The following is a 21,553-nucleotide window of genomic DNA, read 5'->3' as shown; positions in this document are numbered from 1 at the left end:
AAGGGACATGTGAGACTCAGACTACAGCCATGATGCACATGACCTCCTGTTTCCTTCCTCTTGAGAAAACAAGGAGTAAGAGGTCTCCACTTTATGATGGGGATAAAAATACACATTTTTAAAAAATAACAAAAAAGCAAGGGAATCATGTCCAGGCCAGCTGACTGCAAAGTATCTAATCCTATCTGTCCCAGGGTTTGGTTTTGAGAGTCATTAGATCCTTTAAGTTTTTTTTTTCTTTTTTTTAATAGAGACAGGGTCTTGCTATGTTGCCCAGGCTGGAGTGCAGTGGCTATTCACAGGCGTGATCCCACTACTGATCAGCACGGGAGTTTTGACCTGCTCCGTTTCCGACCTGGGCTGGTTCACCCCTCCTTAGGCAACCTGGTGGTCCCCTGCTCCCGGGAGGTCACCATATTGATGCTGAACTTAGTGTGGACACCCGATCGACATAGTGCACTATCAGCCCAGAACTCCTGGACTCAAGAGATCCTCCAGCCTCAGCCTCCCAAATAGCTGGGATTACAGGCACGCGCCACCACGCCTGGCGAGTCATTAGATCCTAATGACACTACGTTTGCATTATAAATGTGGCCCTCAGCCGGGCACAGTGGCTCATGCCTGTAATCCCAGCACTTTGGGAGGCCAAGGCGGGTGGATCACCTGAGGTTGAGAGTTCGAGACCAACCTGACCAACATGCAGAAACCCATCTCTACTAAAAATACAAAAATTGGCTGCATGTGGTGGTGCATGCCTGTAATCCCTGCTACTTAGGAGGCTGAGGCAGAAGAATCACTTGAACCTGGAGGCGGAGGTTGCGGTGAGCTGAGATCATGCCACTGAACTCCAGCTTGGGCAACAAGAACGAGACTGTCTCAATCAATCAATCAATGTGGCCCTCAGCTGCCTTTTCCTCCACCTTCACAAGTTTAGCTGCCTTCCTGCTGGTCTCCACCCCACAACCCATCCTACACCACGCACTCTTAAAGCCCAGCTGCTCTTCCCAGGAGCCTCGAGCTGTCCTCCCGGACCCCAGGTGGTCCCCTCCTGCCTGCTACCCAACTTGGGGGTCTGGGCCAGTTGCTGCTTACCCAGTCTCCCTTGGGCTCCACGCACAAGGAAGGCGCTCACAGCGAGCGGTGGGACTGGGCTCCCGTGCACCCAGGCCGCTGCCTCAGCACAGCAGCTGGCTTTGCGTGAGAAACCTGGAATGCAGCTTCCCCAGCTGCTGGAAAGCGTGGGCCTTCCTGGGCTCTCAGATGAGATTTTTCCCTTGGCTCAGATGTCTAGGTCTACCACTTCCCCTCTGCACTCAGATCTGTCCACCTCAAGACGAAGTCACTGGGCTCTGGTTGTCCAATTCTTCCTGATAATTCCTGACGTTGGCTCCAAAATGACAGACCTGCCAGGCTGTCCCCTACTGACTATTTCCCTGTATTCAACAGGCATGGTGGGGGATTCTCTGGGAGGCAGGAGTGTCTGCAGATGGTGTGCTGAGCAGCAGGGTGCAGAGTGGCTAAAACGTCGCCTGCATCCACGACCACAAACATGACACCAATGGGGCAAAGTGAAGTGGGAGAAAAAAGCAAAAGAAAACCAGCAGGACAGGGTGGGAAGTATGTGAGAACAACCAAAAATGCAGTGAAAAGTCACTTCGTTAACTCACCTCTTATCAAGTTTCACAAAATTGGGCCGATGGCATTAACTCCAACAAACCAAAACCAGGGTCAAACCAGAAAGTCAGAGACGGCTTTAAGCAGGAGCTGCGATTATAAATAATTAGTGCTGTGTTCCTGCTGTGGCTTGAAGAAGTCTGACTCTCTCAGGAAGTAGGGATGACTTGAAAGTCCCGGGCAATCCCTTTTTGTGGATTAATAAAATGAGTAGAAATTTCAAAACCACGCCTAGTTATCCTTGATGCAAATAGAGAGAAGGACATGGAGGAGGCTGTCTGCTTGTGGATTTGGACGATTAAATCCCCAACCAGTAAATAGTTTGGAAGACCCCATACAGAGACAATTCAAACAGTACACTGAACGGAATCACTGCACAGAGTAATCGCCTTGATGAAATGTACTGCAGTAAACTGAATAACTGCCCCTTAAAATACAATTAGGTAAACTGAAATCACTCTAAGCTATTTCAGAGCAATCAAATTAGACTCTTTCCAGAAAAGGATAATAAAATAGTTCTAATTGCCACGGTGAAAAATCTAATTTAAAACTTATTACTCAATTCTACAATGTTCCTAAAGGGCGCTCCAGTGACTGTTAGCGCACCTCCCGCCGGGATGTTTCAGAAAAGACAAACGTTTAGCGCTGTCTTCCCTCTTACCCTTTCATATGTGTTGATCTTTTAGATGTATCTGTACATGTAGAACCACGGTGCTTTTAAAAATCTGCTCTTCTGCCGGGCACAGTGGCTCACACCTATAATCCCAGCACTTTGGGGGACCAAGGCAGGAAGATCACAAGGTCAGGAGATCAAGACCATTCTGGCTAACATGGTAAAACCCTGTCTCTACTAAAAATACAAAAAATTAGCCGAGAGTGGTGGTGGGCACCTATAGTCCCAGCTACTCAGGAGACTGAGGCAGGAGAATCACTTGAATCCAGGAGGCAGAGGTTACAGTGAGCCGAGATCACGCCACTGCACTGCAGCCTGGGTGACAGAGCAAGACTCCGTCTCAAACAAACAAACAAAATCTGCTCTTCTGAAACGCTGTCCAAAGCTTGTGGTCCAAGAAGACTACTGATTTCTAACTTGTAGGATATGTGCTAACCAGCCTGTGTGCTGGGGCCTTCAGAGGCCACAGTTAGATATTTTTCACTAAGGTGTGAAAGAGTGTCATTTGCTCATTTTTTTTCCATCTGTAAATACTTCACAGCAACTATAAGTTACAAATCAAATGGAACACTTTGGTTCTCTGTATTCCTAGTATCAACCTACAGTAGTTTCAATTGTAGAGTGGAATGAAATTTTAAATTAACATTAGAACTAGCTCCTTGGCAAAAACAAACAAACAAACAGCTGAATGAATACAAAATTCTCATAAAGACTGAATGAAATAAGAAAGATGGGCTGGGCAGTGGCTCACGCCTATAATCTTATTGCCTTCAAAGACCCAGTCAGGTCACTTAAGGCCAGGAGTTCGAGACCAGCCTGGGCAACACAGTAAGACCCCATCTCCGGACAAAATTTTTCAGGCATGGCACACCCCTGTGATCCTAGCTACTCAGGAGACTGAGACAGAAGGATCACTTCAGCCCAGGAGTTACAGTTACAATGAGCTACAATTGGACCACTGCGCCCCAGCCCAGATGAGAAAGCAAGACCCTGTTTCTTTTTTTTTTTTTTTTTTTTGAGACGGAGTTTCGCTCTTGTTACCCAGGCTGGAGTGCAATGGCGCGATCTCAGCTCACCGCAACCTCCACCTCCTGAGTTCAGGCAATTCTCCTGCCTCAGCCTCCTGAGTAGCTGGGATTACAGGCACACGCCACCATGCCCAGCTGAATTTTTGTATTTTTAGTAGAGACGGAGTTTCACCACGTTGACCAGGATGGTCTCGATCTCTTGACCTCGTGATCCACCCGCCTCGGCCTCCCAAACAAGACCCTGTTTCTAAAAACAGAAGGTGGCCAGGCGCGGTAGCTCACACCTATTAATCCCAGCACTTTGGGAGGTCGAGGCAGGTGAATCACCTGAGGTCAGGAGTTCAAGACCAGCCTGTCCAACATGGCGAAAGGGCATCTCTACTAAAATTACAAGAATTAACCAGGCATGGTGGTGTGTGCCTGTACTCCCTTGAACACGGGAGAAAAAGGTTGCAATGAGCTGAGATCACACCACTGCACTCTAGCCTGGGTAAAAGAGCAAGACTACATCTAAAATAATAATAATAATAATTGATAAGTAAATAAAAACAGAAGGAAAAAAGGAAAGGAAAGCAGGCCGGCAGGCATGCCCGTTAGTGACCTGACACAAAACAATAGTTTGATCTCCTGCCACCCCGTGTTTCTGAGGTTCCATTTTAGGATTTTAGATACACATGGCTCTGCTTTTTCTCTAACACTAAACAGGATTTTAAAACTGCTTTTTAATCCACCTGAGAATTATTATGCTGCAGTCAGCCCAATCCCTGGCCACTGGGGGGGAGGGCTCAGAGAATAAAAAGGACAGGAAAAGCTTCGAAGGGCAAGAAAAACCTTTCTAACTTTACCCAAAGCCCTGTTCCTTGTCTTTATCTTTGCTTCTTCCAAAACAGTAGTACCAGCAGAATACGGAGGGGCTTGAGTGCTTCTTGCTCTTCATTTTAAGTAACTATAACCATAAGGCAATTTTTAGGCGCATCTTCAAAACCCTCACTACTCAAATGTGGTTGGTCCAGCAACCTAACATCACCAAGGAGCTTGTGAAAAATTCAGCCGGCTCTCCAGCCCCACCCTAACCTGACCATCAGAATCTGCAGCCTGACAAGATCCACAGGTGATTCGTACATACTACTCTAAATCAAAACTACACTAATAGTTTTGAAACTCTTTATGGGCTCTAAGAGGTCGTCTGTGGGTAAAATAAAAATTTCCTGGCCGGGCGCGTGGCTTTCTTCTAATCCCAGCACTTTGTGAGGCTGAGGTGGGCAGATCACCTGAAGTTATGAGTTCAAGATCAACCTGATCAACATGGAGAAACCCTGTCTCTACTAAAAATACAAAATTAGCTGGGGGTGGTGGCATGCACCTGTAATCACAGCTACTCAGGAGGCTTAGGGAGGAGAATCACTTACACCCAGGAGGTGGAGGCTGCAGTGAGTGGAGGCTGCAGTGAGCCAAGATGGCACCATTGCACTCTAGCCTGGGCAACAAGAATGAAACTCTACCTCAAAAAGTTTCTCTGAAATTGTTTTTAAAGATACAGACAAATTGTCATTTGACAATTTCTACAATTTGTCTACCATTTGACCTCAAACGTAGTATTCCGTGTGTGTGTGTGCACACGCGTGTGTATGTCTGTTTTTACATCTATGCTAACATAAAATGTTTCAGCTTAAGCATGTTTTAGTACACAGTCTAGAGGCGTTAAGCACAATTACAGTGTTGGGCAACCATCCCCATCATCTATCTTCAGAATGTTTTCATCTTCCAAAACTAAAACTCTATCCCCATTAAACAGTAACATCCCATTCTCCCCTGCTCTAGAAATATCAATATATTAACACTCTTAAATAACACACCAAGCTGGGTCAAAATTAACCAATTTTCTTTAAAATAACCAAGGACAGGCTTGATCAGGACAAGACCATGCCCTAAACCTTTGACTCTGACTCTTTCCAGAATCTATCCCTAGCCCAGCACAGTGGCTCACACCTGTAATCCCAGCATTTTGGGAGGCCAAGGCAGGAGGATCACTTGAGCTCAAGCGTTGGAGACCAGTCTGAGAAACATGACAAAACCCCATCTCTACAAAAAATACAAAAGATTGGTCAAGAGTGGTGGCATGTGGCATGTGCCTGTGGTCCCTGCTACTAGGGAGGCTGAGAAGGGAGGATCACTGGAGCCCGTGAAGTGGAGTGGAGGCTGCAGTGAGCCGTGGTCATGCCACTGCATTCAAGACTGGGTAACTGAGCAAGACCCTGTCTCCAAAATATATATATATATATATATATCCCTGCCCAGTTAAGTGCAGTATTCCTGTCCAGGGCACCAGCACCAGTTAAAGAACTTCTAACATTTGGTGATGATTCCTGCATGTTCCACAGTACACGTGTAATGTAAAGAGGGGAACACTATGTAGGTCAGTAGAAAAACAAACTAGAGTCTTTGGGCCACTGACCGTTCTTGATCCAAGCCTCAACCCAGTTTTAAAAATCTTGCCTCACTTTTCTCATAACCCTGCAATTCCCACATGAATCACCAAGTTAATTATACTTGTTATATTTGGGAAGGACAGAGTGGACAACATAAAACTAAGTATTCTATGACCAACTGAAGATTAGAGAACAAGGCTCAGTGTTTTCACATTTAAGTACACGTTATCATAGTTTCTTCCAAACCCACAACCTATAAGTACCTTTGAAAATGATCTTAGAACTACTGACCCGACCAACCCATTCCACTCCCGTCCCATTGAGAGCTGCCCGTGGACAAAAAGCCTGCAAGGGCTTCACACGGCCCAGGCTGCCGACCGCAAGTCAAAGGCAGTGGCACCAAGAGACTGGTAGAGTTGTCGAGTTAGGAGCCTTTGCCAGAAAGCTTAGTTAGGATAGGAATAGAAAGTGTCTTTAGAGCCTTAGGAACAACAGGCTAAGTGAAACAAGCCAGCCGCAAAAGCACAAATACGGTATGATTCCACTCATTGAGGTAAAGTAATCAAAGTCATAGAAACAGGAAGAAGAAAGGTAGTTACCAAGGGCTGGGGGAATTAGTGATTAGTGGGTATAGAGTTTCAGTGCTGCAAGATGAAAACATTCTTGAGATCAGCCACACAACAATGTGAATAAACTTAACCCTAGTGAGCCGTACCCTTAAAAATAGGGTAATCTTAACTTTAAGATGGTAAAGTTAATGTTATGTGATTCTTACCGTAATTTTTTTAAAAAGGAAAAAAGTTAAAAGCCTAAAAGGAAAACTACTTTGGGATTAAAATATAATTCAACAAGAAATGGAAAGAATGCCATATTTGTCTGTTTCACACTGCTGATAAAGACATACCCAAGACTGGGACGAAAAAGAGGTTTAATTGGACTTACAGTTCCACATGGCTGGGGAGGCCTCAGAATCATGGCGGGAGGTGAAAGGCACTTCTTACACGGTGGTGGCAAGAGAAAATGAAGCAGAAGCAAAAGTGGAAACCCCCGATAAAACCATCAGATCTTGTGAGACTTATTTACTATCATGAGAACATCAATGGAAAGACTGGCCCCCATGATTCAATTACCTCCCCTTGGGTCCCTTCCACAACATATGGGAATTGTGGGAGATACAATTCAACTGAGATTTGGGTGGGGACACAGCCAAACCATATCAAGTGCCATGAAAAATTTGACAACGCTTTCAAGAACACAGTTTTGTTAAATGAATGACACTGTTTAGATACTGTTTTCCTTTTCACATAATCTTGAGAGGTATGTACAGGTCCTGAAAGAAACCAAATTCTCAAATCAGGAAAGTGAGAAGGGAAGGCAAACAGAGTAACAGAAAAATGCATCCTAACCCACAGGGAAATTTAAACATTCAAGCAGTGCCTGGCTTTAAAGTTGAGCAAAATTCACTTATTTCCTCCCTAGACTACAGAACATACTATACTACCTGAGACTCTTATGGAGAAGGAACTAGACTGGGTGTTGGTAAAGCGTCCACACTGTCAGTGTGCTATCTCTCTTTGTTAGTTAGACGTGCTATCTCTCTTTGTTCCCCCCTTCTCTCCCCATAGCCCCAAATCTATATCCACAAAGCACAGGCATATTATATACTGAAAATCCATTCAAGACTCTCAGATGAAAAAGAAGTGAAGGAGTTACAAACAGCCCAGTATTACTACAGCTTATCTCATCAAGAACTAAGAACTATTCCACCAAGCAGGCCACCCCTGCTAAGAAGTTTTGATAACCAAGCAGCCTATTTGCCTCAAATTATGGAAAACTGGCCCGGAAGCTTTTATTCTCAACACAACAACTTGCAAACTCAATTCGTAAACTGTATGGTTTTGGCCGGGCACGGTGGCTCATGCCTGTAATCCCAGCACTTTGGGAGGCTGAGGTGGGTGGATCACTTGAGGTCAGGAGTTCCAGACCAGCCTGGCCAACATGCTGAAACCCCACCTCTACTAAAAATACAAAAATTAGCCAGTGTGGTGGGCGGGCACCTGTAATCTCAGCTACTCAGGAAGCTGGGCCAGGAGACTCACTTGAACCCAGGAGGCTGAGGTTGCAGTGAGCCAAGATTGTGCCACTGTAGTCCAGGCTGGGCAACAGGGCAAAGCTGCATCTCAGAAAATAAATAAATAAATAAATAAATAAAAACAAAAACATAAACTATGTGTTTTAGATCCTTGCATCTGACTTCCCTTTATTTCCTTAAGTCTTCACTTTTAATATGCACCTCTGAGGTAGAGGCCCATTTATAACATTAAATTAGCTTCTTTAGTAAAATGGAGAACCTAGGTTTCTCTTACAATCATCAAAATATAATCAAGCAAACCAGTTTCTGGATTCACATATTTAATTTCAGTGATACGACTTTTCATTCGTTTTATGCTGAAGAATCAAAATCAGGAACAGTGGCACTCCTATAAAGAGAAGAAACTTCTTCAGCTGCTTAACAAGGTAGATAACTAAGTTCAGCTTCAGTGATTTAGTCAGACTTGTTCATACACTGATCAGGACAACATTACCCTAAGCTGTCACTGGGATGCCAGTATTTTCACCACTCTATTTGTGATGAACTGAATAGTTTGTTTTTTGTTGTTGTTGTCTTTTCTTGAGACGGAGTCCCGCTCTGTTGCCAGGCTGGAGTGCAGTGGCATGATCTCGGCTCACTGCAACCTCCACCTCCCAGGTTCAAGCGATTCTCCTGCCTCAGCCTCCTCAGTAGCTGGGACAGCAGGCACACACCACCACACCCAGTTAATTTTTGTATTTTTAGGAGAGATGGGGTTTCACCATGTTGGCCAGGCTGCTCTCAAACTCATGTCCTCAAGTGATCTGTCGGGTGAGAATCTCAGACAGATCTCCTGTAATCTCAGCCTCCCAAAGTGCTGAGATTACAGGCATGAGCCACCGCACCTGGCCTGAAAAGAATGTTTGTATCCTCCCCACAAATTAAAATGTTGAAATCCTAATCCCCCATGCAATGGTATTAGGGTCTCTGGCAGGTGACTAGGTCATGAAAGTGAAGCCTTCATGAATGGGATTAGTGCCCTTAGAAAAGAGGCCCAAGAGAACTCCCCCTTCTATGACATGAAGGCACACCAAGAAGCTGGCTGGCTGTGAACCAGTGAGCAGAGGCCTCACAAGACACAACTGCCAGCATCTCGATGACCTCGGACTTTTCGGGCTTCAGAACTACGACACATAAATATTTGCTCTTATAAACCACCCAGTCTATGGCACTCTGTCCTGGCAGCCCAAACTGACTAAGGCACTATGAAAGTTTAAGAATTTTAAGAGAAAGTAACAAGTTAATCTCAGCAAATATCGATATATTTGAACTTTGGCTCCAATTACTTGCATCCTATACTTCTGATTGCTGAAAAAGATGGACCGAAAGAAGACAGAAAAGATACTCAGGGAGGAAACCAGGCCAGTGCCATGCCCGTCTGTCCCCACGCTGGTTGGAATATTTGCTGTGTTCCATTTGGGAGAACTATATTGTATCTATCACACACACAAGGTGTACATTCTACATTCCCATTGGGATTTTGAATTATCACTTAGGAAAAAAAATTAAAGCGTGTGTATGTGTAGGGGGGCTAAGCACGTGTGCCCTGGGCAAGAGTATCTACAAAACAGACCCCGGGTGCTGGAACGCTGCAGGCCCTGGTTCTCACCTGACCATAGTCCGTCCGGAAGACGACGACGCCTTCTGCACAGGAATTTACGGTACTTGGAAAATGCTGGCCATTTTCTCTCAGCCAGACCCGTGTTCCCTGTAAACAAAACAAACAAGATTTAACTGAGCTTGGATTGCATTTTTGTGGTGAAACTCCACTGTCGAAATTACCGTAATGCCTACATTCCTTTAAAAAGAATCTTTCTGAAAAGTAAATGTCTTTCTCAAGCACAGAACAAATCTTCAGGAAGCATCATCCACAGCCTTTACTACCCACAGAGTGACTGAGAGTCCCACATACACAGACAGCAAACAGGAGCTAAGAAAATCGTAGCTAGCCCCTGTGTTCCTACCATGTAACTGATTTACATGGATTACTTCATTTGAGATGATGAGAAGGCACTACTATCATTCCCATTTTATAGACAGCCAAAGGCCTACAGGTAAAGTAACTTGACCAACATCAAAAAGACTGAGCAAGACTTGACAGAGTTGGGCTCCAGAAACCAAAAGTTTAACTAGGTCACAACAAGCCTTCACCCTCTTTGAGAACTCTTCAGAAATTAATGGCTCCCATCCTCTTAGGTCAAAGTCCAGTACACTTGCTCACTTGGAGGACATTAGACCACTCCACTGACTCCTACTTATACCAAAATCCATGTATAAACTGGACTCTCCAAAGGAGGAACTGATGATTCTGGCAATTATCAGAACTCGGTCCACCAGTACAAATGTTGTTAGGATTATATGAGACACCTAATGAACTTCAGAGCTCAGGATGGTATCTTAAAAGACAGCAACTTCCAGATCCTACTTTTCAAATCTTGGGCACATTTTTTTGGCACTGATCTCATTTCCACTGATTTATTTCCCCACTGGACAAATGAAATCTCAATATTGAGCTTTTTTAATGCTCAGTTTCTTCTTCCTTTGATTTAATTACATGAAACCGTTTTTCAAAGAAAAGGGAGAAAGTCTGGTGGAACTACTGGGTGTTCATTGGTCATTCATAGAATTACCTTCATGAATACTACTCAGCTGTGAAAAGGAATGCAATAACACATTCACAACCATGTGATGGAGCTGGAGACTGTTTTGTCACTCAGGAATGAAAAACCAAACAACATATGTTCTCACTTATAAGCGGCAGCTAAGCTACAAGGATGCAAAGGCATAAGAATAACACAATGAGCCGGGCATAGTGGCTCACAGCTGTAATCCCAGCACTTTGGGAGGCCAAGAGGCAGGCAGATCACCTGGTCAGGAGATTGAGACCATCCTGGCTAACACGGTGAAACCCCATCTCTACTAAAAATATAAAAAATTAGCCGAGCATGGTGGTACATTCCTTTAAAAAAAAAATCTTTCTGAAATGTAAGTCCCAGCTACTTGGGTGGCTGAGGCAGGAGAATCACTTGAACCTGGGAGGCGGAGGTTGCAGTGAGCTGAGATTGCACCACTGCACTCCAGCCTGGGCGATAGAGCGAGGCTCCGCCTCAAAAAATAATAACAACACAATGAACTTTGGGGACTCAGCAGGAAGGGTGGGGGGCAGAGAAGGATAAAAGACTACACACTGGGTCTAGTGTACACTGCTTGGGTGATGGGTGCACCAAAATCTCAGAAATCACCCCTGAAGAACTTATCCATGTAACCAAACACCACCTGTTCCCAGAACACTATTAAAATTAAAAAAAAAAAAAAATTACCTTTATGATATCTACCCATATGATAGAATGTAACACTGAGCTTCAGTATCTCATTAAACTTTTTCTACTCTGCTCAACAATTTCAAGTCCAACAAAAATGACACTGAGCACATCATTATGAATCAATGTATTCATGTGGAAATAGAACAAAATTATCACCTGACATAGCACTTTTTTTTCTCCCTCCCTCCCTTCCTAAAATAGCACTTTCATTGAACAACTCCTTTTCCAGAATTTTCCACCTCATTTCATGTATTCCTATTTTGTTAAACGCTTGAGATAGACTGGTTATGGTATGTTCCACTTCCAGCAGAAGGAGCTAGTACTGCTCTTTTAACATAGAGTTGGCAGGGAGTAAATGACACAAACTCACTATTTTATGCTGCTTTAAATGGTGCCAATCAACATATATCAGGCTCATGTGCTAAGAAGCCTCAATGACATTATATTGAATACTAACCTTCCGTAAAATAGGAATCCCCTCAATTCCAAGAGGAAATTGAAGCTTGGAGCTTAAGACTTTGCCCAGAGCCACACAGCTAGTGACCTAGGCAGGTCTCTCCAAATTCCTAATCCCATGCTCTTCCCATACATCACACTGATTCTACTTGTCTCCTGAAAATAATTCATAAATGAATCAAATGCATTCATAGATCAGTCAGCAATTAAAATCTAACAACACAGAGGCCACCTTAAAAGGCCAGTTATCACACGTAACTATTTGCGCTCTCTCATTTTCCTAGGAAGGAACATTTAAGATGACACAAAATCTAACTTAAAGGTTACTCCATTCCCTCGGTGCCAACGATGACACTGTTTAAAATCCACGAGCCAGAGGCGGGACATGATGGCTCACACCTGTAATCCCAGCACTTTGGAAGGCCAAGGCGGGCAGGTCACTTGAGATCAGGAGTTTGAGACCAGCCTGGCCAACATGGTGAAACCCCATGTCTACCAAAAAATACAAAAATTAGCCAGACATGATGGCACATGCCTGTAATCCCAGCTTCTCTGGATTCCAGAGGCAGAGGCAGGAGAACTGCTTGAAACCAGGAGGTGGGGGTTACAGTGAATCAAGATGGTACCCCTACACTCCAGCCTGGGCCACAGAGTAAACCCCATCTCCAAAAAATAAAAAATAAATAAATAAAATCCACGAGCCAGGACCTCACATGTTAACTGTTACTCGGGATCCATAGTTAAGACACTCTTGAGTTTGATGAATAAATTTGGGGCGAGCCAGCTAGAATCTGGGGCCCCAGGAGGAGGTTCTACAAGCATTTCTAAAATCAAAGTGGCTAGAGATCCCACGATTGAAATGGAACAGACTCCCTTCTCCACTGACCAACTCACACAGTTCCCCCAGACTTCTGCGACTCTCCTAGAATCCCCTATTGCGAGCTCATCTATAAGAGGCCCTCCCCCATATACACTCATTTCCCCTATGGAGATCTTAAGTTGTTTGCCCCATTCATAGTTCTTCAAAGACACCCCAAAAACACCTCCCAAAGAGGAGTTTAAATCCTCCACTATAAAGATGGAAAACAGCATCAAAAATGAATATTAAGTGCTCCTATATAAATCCTGAGACCTATTTAAAGAACACTCAGCACCAACAGGGCCAGTACCCATTTGCACGTTAAGTCCTTCACATCCCCCGACTCTTGCTTCAGGCTGAGACACTGGTAACACGCATAAAGAATGACACTTAACAACTGCCTGTCAGTCCTGACTTCTTTATTAGCCAACAGCTGCTTCTAAAAAGAACACCGACTTCAGGCATCTGCTAAGACTGTGGTCTCTCAAATATTACTGCAAACCTAAAACGCATGATTGGTAACATTCTAGAAAAAGATTCTGAGTGCCTGATGACCTTTTTCAGCCTCTCTTTAATTCACACGTCAGGCACTGCAAAACTTGAAAGCTTTGAAATATACACCCCCAACACACATGCACACCCATGCTCGCTGCAATGAAATGTGCGAAGTTATATAAGGCAGGACTTTTACTCATTAAGTTAAAATCAAGAAACAATAACTCTCAGTACACCTCTGTCCCAGAACCCCTAGTCCAAAGCTTTCTGTGTGGTGTGACTATCACTGGCATTGTTTTCATTAAATAGAATTTCACACACGTTTCCCAATTAAAATTGTCTATTTAGTAAGGGATGAAATTGATATGATGTAACATTATCAAATTAATATAAATTGTAGGCAGGATTAATATGTACCTCTTGACTTCCACAGGCCACCCAGAGCACATACTTCCACTCCAGCGTGCAGTTTCTTTGACTTAGCGTCTCACTGTGGCTCCCTTTATCCTTTTGTTTGAAAGTACTACAAAGCTCTTTGTTGACACACTGTTTCATGATCAAACACACAGTTCAGCTCCTGTAGTCCAAAGGTCTTTTCCAACAGGTGTGAAGAACTGCTGATAAGCAACTTTTATAAAATCCAGCCCAGGTTTCAAATCCAGAGCCCATTGGCCAGTTTTCCCAAGTCTATCACAAACAGCTGTCTTCCACAGGTGGGAGGGGAAATGCATTCAAAACACTCCCTTTGTTCTTTGAAAAGTATTAACTGGCAATTTTCATAGAATCAGAATTGCAAAATTAAACTGCTGAAATAGGTATTTTTTACATAGATTGTTCCTGGCACCTTCCCTGCGACCCCAATCTTTCTACTTCCCCTCTATTAGAACATATGTGCACGGGTCTAAAAGAGGCCACCCACAAGCATCTGAAAATGAAATCATAGGCAGACATTTACCAGACCATCTAAGTTGGAGTGGGAAAGAAAAATTTGCCCACCATATGCAAACTATTACATTCTGTCATTGTTAAATAAGGTTGATAATTTAATACACAATATAGGCAACCTAGCATATGGAAAAGGCTCACAATTTGATTAAAAGTTGCCTTTATAAACAGGTGGAACAAGTTTGATCATAACACACACATTTTATTAAAACTTGGACAAGTTTGCATCTTAATCTCTGAGACAAATATGGGAGTGTTAATAAAATGGCTAAAACTTTTCCTGTACATAATCACCAGAAACCTTTCTGCAATATAAAACACTTGCACATAAATTCCTACCCCCTTTGAACTTTAAAGCAACCCTCTAAGAGAGAGAGGCAAGATCATCCCTTTCTTCAAACGTGAGGTTCATACAGGTTCCATCTTCTCCTGCCAACAATGATTTCCTGGATATGATCAAAAGGGCTGACTTTACCAAATGCTGATGAGGATGTATATGGGAATGTAAAATGGTATATCCGCTTTGGAAAATGGTTTGGCAATTTCTTAAGAAGCTAAACATAATCTTACCATATGTCCTAACGATTTAACTCCTGGATATTTGTCTATTCAAACACATTTAAGTCTTGTGTGCAAACACAGCAGCAATAATCATAGTAGCCAAGGACTGGAAACAACTCAAAGGTCTAGTAACTGATATAAACAGAATAAATCCATACAATGGGACTCCTCAAGGTTATTTAAAAAAAAAAAAAAAAAAAAAAGAATCACTGATACATTTGCCAACAAAAATGGACCATGAAGACATCACAGTAAGTGACAGAAGCTAGAGACAAAAGGCTACATAGTGTGGGGTTCCATTTATATGAAGTTTCTGGAAAGGCAAATGCATAGACACAGATAACAGATGAATGGCTACACAGAGCTAGGTGCGGGAGGGACAGTGACAAAGTGAAAAGGAAGAAACTCTGTCCTAAAACCGCCCTGTGGGGATGGCTGCACACCTGTATACCTGTGCTGAAAATCACTCTACTGCGCACCTACCATGGGTATTCTCTCTATGTAATTATAACTCAATAATTTCAAATCATTTTCTAAAAATTGTTTTCTAGCCTATATGTTTCTTAAACATACATGAATATTCTTTTTTTTTTTTTGAGACAGAGTCTCACTCTATCGCCAGGCTGGAGTGCAACTTCCGTTTTCTGGTTTCAAGCAATTCTCCTGCCTCAGCCTCCCGAGTAGCTGGGACTACAGGCGCCCACCATCACACCCGGCTAATTTTTTGTATTTTTAGTAGAGACCGGGTTTCACCATATTGGCCAGGATGGCCTTGATCTCTTGACCTCGTGATCCACCCACCTCGGCCTCCCCAAGTGCTGGGATTACAGGCGTGAGCCGCCGTGCCCGGCCACATAAAGACATTCTTAACCATTCCATAGTGGGAAAACCCAATCACATTTCTGTAACAGCAACAGAGGCGTTGAGAAACATACCAAGCAATAATAACCCCATAATGATTAAATATAAGGGCCATGCTGAATTCATTAAGTCTCTGCTCTCCATTAACATAGACTAGACGGGCTAGGAAGTCACGCAGGAGACAGGCCCAAGCTAATCTAAGGATGAGGTTATAGCAGATTGTACCATGATGTCACTGTGGACGATTAGCCCCTCCCTGGAAGACAATCATAAAACCCTGGCCAACTACCTTCTGCTTGGCGATACCTCCCCAGCCTGGCCCATTCATCACCTATTATCTATGACTCCTTCCCACTCCAATGCCAAAGTGAAGCTGTTGCACAAAGCCTCAAATATTGACACACAAAGTTGCTGGCCTGTGCTTTAAGACAAAGAAGATAACTGGTGCCGTGGCTCACGTCCGTAACCCCCGCACTTTGAGAGGCCAAGGTGGGAGGATCACGAGGTCAGGAAGTCAACATAATCCTGGCTAACACGGTGAAACCCTGTCTCTACTAAAAATTCAAAAATTAGCTGGGCGTGGTGGCACGCACCTGTAGTCCCAGTTACTTGGGAGGCTGAGGCAGGAGAATCACTTGAATCCAGGAGGCGGAGGTTGCAGTGAGCCGAGATTGCACACCTGCACTCCAGCCTGAGTGACAGAGCAACACTCTGTCACACACACAAAAAAAATAAATAAAGAGGATATTACCACCATCACAGATTTAACCTCCTGTTATTCTTTCAAAAACTATTACATTTCTCTTCTAATTTTAAAAATGATTTCTTTCTTGAACTCTGATTGAAAAAATTCAGTTTAAAAATAAGTTAGAGAAACAACCCTAAAAAGAGATGAAGGTGGACTTTAAATACCATGGTGTAGGGCATGTTCTAATTACAGATTCATGAAAAAGAGAACATTCTTTAGCCAAACATACAACTTAGTCTCAGCCCCGGAACAGGGCACGGCGCCTGCTCAGCTCTCACAGCTGTTCATCTCGCCTACGTTAAGCACCTCAGTCCGGGATTCTCTAGCCACCTACAAGACAAACTACAGTTTGCTATTGAAATGTGGTCTGCTTTTTCATTTCTGCAGATGCACAGGGCCGGCACAATGGCTCATGCCTGTAATCCCAGCACTCTGGGAGACCGAGGCAGGCAGATTGCCTGAGCCCAAAAGTTTGAGACCAGCCTGGCCATCCTGGAGAGACCCCATCACTACAAAAAAATTAGCCAGGCAAGGTGGTGCATGCCTGTGGTCTCAGCTACTTGAGAGGCTGAGGTGGGAGGATCACCTGAGCCTGGGAAAGTAAAGAGTGTTGTGAGCCGTGATTGACCACCTCACTCCAGCCTGGGTGACAGTGAGACTCTGTCTCCAAAAAAATAAAATAAAAACACACAGAGGTCAAATAACTTTGTAATGCATCAGATAAATTAATATAGCTATGTAAATCTGCAACAAATTCAACAGTCAAAACAAAGTTTTCCTCTTTGTGCCTGCAATGACTCAGTGAAGAAGTCACCTGGCTTAGGGGCTCTCTAATGGAGGCCTAGGGAATAGGGATATTTGTTCTGGATGAACTGCAGAAACTGGCTGTGGATAATATATTATAGCACCAAGGACTTCAATGGCACTTTTTCTACTGTTTTACAGTCTTTTTTTTTCCTCTTGGAAGCAGGAGTTCTCTTTCCAACTTATCAGATGCTTTTTTGGTTTTTAAATCTTATTACTCAAAGCCACATCAAAGGACAAGTGGTCTTTATAACACAAAGTTGTAATCCAAGTTTCTCCAACTTGGTACTAGTGACACTGTGGACTGATGACGCTTTGTTGGGGACTGCAGGTTCATTCTGGTTGAGGACCTCTCTTCTAGAGTAACACAGTGTTCTAGAGTCATGGTCAAATTGAAGGAGTTGACAAAACCATTCACAGTCAGTGACCTAGTTAACTGAAAGCAGACTCTGTTGTCTAAATCCCATGAATTTCGAAAATCCCAAGAATGAAGGTCAGTTCAGATAAAGTACACCTGGGGCAGACCTAATTCCTGGTATCATTAAAATGGGGTACACACAGAATAGTGGAAGCGGCCTCTGCAGCCTAATTCAAACCCTTTGACAAACATAAGAAAAAGAGCAGCAGAAGCCGACAGGTGAGCAGTGGTGCTAGAATTCTCTCTAGAACACTCTTCTTTTTCTCCTGTCTGTCCACTGTGCTTTTATTTTTGTTCAAGGGAGAGCCCACTTTTACTGCAGATGATTGGAACCATGCAGACACAGCCGGTCCACTATGCTCTTTAACCTGAGACACTATCTCAATTCCCAAATGCTTGCAAACCCCAAAGCAAAGTTTGTCAGAAAACTTAGCCACGTGCAGATGAGCATGGAGAGAGAAGCAAAGCAACATGCTCATCAGCCAGGCGTGGTGGCTCACGCCTGTAATCCCTGCACTTTGGGAGGTGCAGGTGGGTGGATCACCTGAGGTCTGGAGTTTGAGACCAGCCTGGCCAACATCATGAAACCCCATCTCTACTAAAAATACAAAAAAATTAGCTGGGCGAGGTGGTGGGCGCCTGTAGTCCCAGCTGCTCAGGAGGCTGAGGGAGAAGAATCACTAGCACCTCGAGGGTGGAGGTTGCAGTGAGCCAAGATCGCGTCACTGCACTCCAGCCCAGGCGACAGGGCAAGACTCTGTCTCAAAAAAAAAAAAAAAAAAAAAGTTGGTGGGGCCTCATCACAGGTATAAAGTAAGTGTGACAAACGCAGCGCTAACACAAGCTGCAGGGATGAAGGAACACTGTCAGCTGGGGCAGAACCCTAAGATTCAGAAATGAAGAGGAAGATAAAATCTAAGACAGTCCCCTGAAGAGACGGCCACCCTCAACAGGGGACCTGAAGTGACAGTAGCCACTCTCCAAAGCATCCCTGGACACCCAGGCATCCCCCACAGCAGTGAGTAGCCATTACAGGTCCTTGCTATAGAATACTCAAATAGAGCAGGGCACCCACGATAGCTAAGTGAGTCCCTCTGACTCACTGCCTTGTCTTGGGACTACAGGGTTTTAAATCGGAGGCTGGCAATCTTTTCTGAAGAACTGCATCCAACTCCACAGAGGAAAGCTTCAATGCAGCCACAGCCATGTAGGCTCTGAAAGGAACACGGGTGGTTTTAGGCTCAAAGGTCAAAGGATGCGGAACTGAAGGAGGCAGAAAAGTCAAAGCTCCACCCTGACAAACTACAGAAGAAGGAAAAATAACACGAGCCTCAAAAGAGAAACTTGGCGAGCATACAGTTGATAATGTTGGAAACGTGTGGTTTGAGAGTCCTGAGTTTGTAATATTTTTCTTTGGGCTGGAGAACAGTGATAGATGTCTGTTCTCTCTGTAGGCACCCCCAAGACCAACTGTCCCATGCCCATCAGAGCTGATGCTGTCATTAAATTCCAGGGATAAATGTGTTCCTGACACTGTGCTTCAGAATTCAGATACAATTTCTTCTCAAAGACAATACCAGACGTGTTGGGTAACTCCCCAGGCTGACCTACTGCTGAAATGCTCTACATTTTTATAAGAAATGTATTTCAGCTATTTATAACCTTCAGCTACATCACCATCATCACTCCTCAAGCTTGCCTTTGGGCTTGAGAAACAGCTGATTATGATGTATAACACTGCTTCGGGCGGGCGTGGTGGCTCACCACTGTAATCCCAGCACTTTGGGAGGCCGAGGTGGGTGGATCACTGGAGGTCACGAGTTCAAGGCCAGCCTGGCCAACATGGTGAAACCCTGCCTCTACTAAAAATACAAAAATTAGCCATGTGCGGTGGCATGGGTCTGTAATCTCAGCTACTCAGGAGTCTGAAGCAGGAGAATTGCTTGAACCCGGGAGGAGGAGGTTGCAGTGAGCCAAGGTCACACCACTGCACTCCAGCATGGGTGACAGAGTGAGAAAAAAACCAAACTTCGGGCTTCTGAATTTCTCAAACTTCTGAAACTTCTGAACTTCTCAGACTTGCCATCGAAGACCACAGTGTTCCAAATACTAACAAACACACCTGAAAAAACTCAGTAGGGTTATAAACTGAGGCCTGCCTGTGCTCATTACAATAAAGTTCACAGGCCAATTTGTCCCATGATTTTGGTCTCTGGCGCACGGGATGAGAAGGATTGACTAGCACCCACGTTCCTTCCCCTTATCCTGCCCGCAATGTCAAACTCTTGTCACCGTGAGAAAGACCAGCTTTCATTCAGAGGATAACATGAAAAGTTTACAATAGTAAGAGGCGGAAAGGGAGAAAAAAAAGAAAAAAGTGGTCAAAGGAATCACCAACAATATACAAGCCTTTAGTCAATGTTCCACAGGAAAGGATACAAAGATTCAGGGCCATCCCATACTCCCGATCAAAATCAAAACCAAAATGAACTATGCTCATTGGCAGGATGCCTCAATGATGAATGTGTGACTCTGTAAAGAGTTTACTCCTGGTCAGGCATGATGGCTGACGCCTGTAATCCCAACAGTGTAGGAGGCTGAGGCGGGTGGATCACAACATCAGGAGTTCGAGACCAGCCTAGCCTATGTGGTGAAACCCTGTCCCTACTAAAAATTCAAAAATTAGCCAGGTATGGTGGTGGGTGCCTATAATCCCAGCTACTCAGGAGGCTGAGGCAGGAGGAGAATTGCTTGCACCTGGGAGGTAGAGGATGCAGTGAGCAGTGATCCAAGATCGCATCACTGCACTCCAGCCTGGGCGACAGAGCGAGACTCTGGCTCAAAAAAAAAACTGTATTCCCATAGTTATGGGTTCCAACTCAGCATTCAGTCTTGAGTTTTATTATTATTATTTTTAGACAGAATGTATCTCTGTCGCCCAGGCTGGAGTGCAATCTCTCCCTTCTGGATTCAAGCAATTCTCCTGCCTCAGCCTCCTGAGTAGCTGGGATTACCGGCGCCATCACCTGTAGCAGGCGTGCACCACCACACTCGGCTAATATTTATATTTTTAGTATAGATTGGGTTTTACCATGTTGGCGGGGCTGGTATTGAACTCCTGACCTCAGGTGATCCACCCACCTCAGCCTCCCAAAGTGCTGGGATTACAGATGTGAGCCACAAGGCCTGGCCTTAGTCCTGAGTTTTATAATCTGATTTCCCCCACCTTCCTCACAGTTCCTTAAAACACCTTTTCAGTTAATCTTTTAAATTATAGTAACTAGAAATAATCCCAGAAACAATTTAACGCTAAAAGAAATGAGACATCTCCAAGCTGCTGAGAGTACCTCAAACACTGTAGGAATGTGACAATACAATGAACAAAAGTCAGATTATTCCATCTATCAGTCAGCCATCATCATACAGCCAACACATATATGTTTAATAGAAAATGGACCTAAAGAATCAGCCAACGTGCCTAAAATAATTCATCTGTCAGCTGTTCCACCCACTCCCCATTCTTCCATCCCTCCATCCTTCCACCAAATATCTCCTAACACCCCTCCCCAATTACATACCAGGCACTAGGAAAGATTGGATGGCATATTAAACAGTTCTAGCTCTAGGCCAGGCGCAGTGGCTCATACCTGTAGTCTCAATACTTTGGGGGTCCAAGGTGGGAGGATTACTCGAGCCTCAGAGCTCAAGACCACCCTAGGCAAGATGGTGAGACCTTGTCTCTATAAAATTTTCTTTTTGCAATTAAAAAATTAGCCAGATATACTCCCGTAGTTGGGAGGCTAAGGTGGGAGAATCCCTTAAGCCCAGAAGTCTGAGGATACAATGAGCTGTGATCACGCTATCGCGCTCCAGCCTGGACAAGATGAGCAAGCCCCATCTCTAAAACAAAGTAAAATTAGAATTAAATAAAAGAGTTCTAGCCGGGCGCGGTGGCTCAAGCCTGTAATCCCAGCACTTTGGGAGGCCGAGGCGGGTGGATCACAAGGTCAAGAGATCAAGACCATCCTGGTCAACATGGTGAAACCCCGTCTCTACTAAAAATACAAAAAATCAGCTGGGCATGGTGGCACGTGCCTGTAGTCCCAGCTACTCAGGAGGCTGAGGCAGGCAATTCTCCTGCCTCAGCC

General features: G+C 44.2%; 1 protein-coding gene across 2 annotated transcripts in view; it reads right to left on the bottom strand.

Moving 5' to 3' along the window:
• The window catches only part of MYO10 (myosin X), a 273,707-nt gene that overhangs the window by 202,289 nt on the left and 49,865 nt on the right, over positions 1 to 21,553 (bottom strand). Inside the window, exons 1-2 of one of the 2 annotated variants that reach the window (XM_032279065.1) lie at positions 13,486 to 15,039; positions 9,545 to 9,643 (exon numbers count right to left, since the gene is read on the bottom strand). In XM_032279065.1, coding sequence (XP_032134956.1) covers positions 9,545 to 9,643; positions 13,486 to 13,623 — 237 coding nt within the window. In that variant the 5' untranslated portion in view covers positions 13,624 to 15,039. Of the gene's footprint in view, positions 1 to 9,544; positions 9,644 to 13,485; positions 15,040 to 21,553 lie in introns of those variants that run through there. The other variant, XM_032279066.1, reaches the window with a different exon arrangement.

The sequence above is a fragment of the Sapajus apella genome, unplaced genomic scaffold (genome assembly GCF_009761245.1).
Source record: "Sapajus apella isolate SASKATOON/1434 unplaced genomic scaffold, GSC_monkey_1.0 scaffold11, whole genome shotgun sequence".
Classification (NCBI taxonomy): domain Eukaryota; kingdom Metazoa; phylum Chordata; class Mammalia; order Primates; family Cebidae; genus Sapajus; species Sapajus apella.
This window is presented reverse-complemented; position numbering and strand designations above follow the sequence as displayed.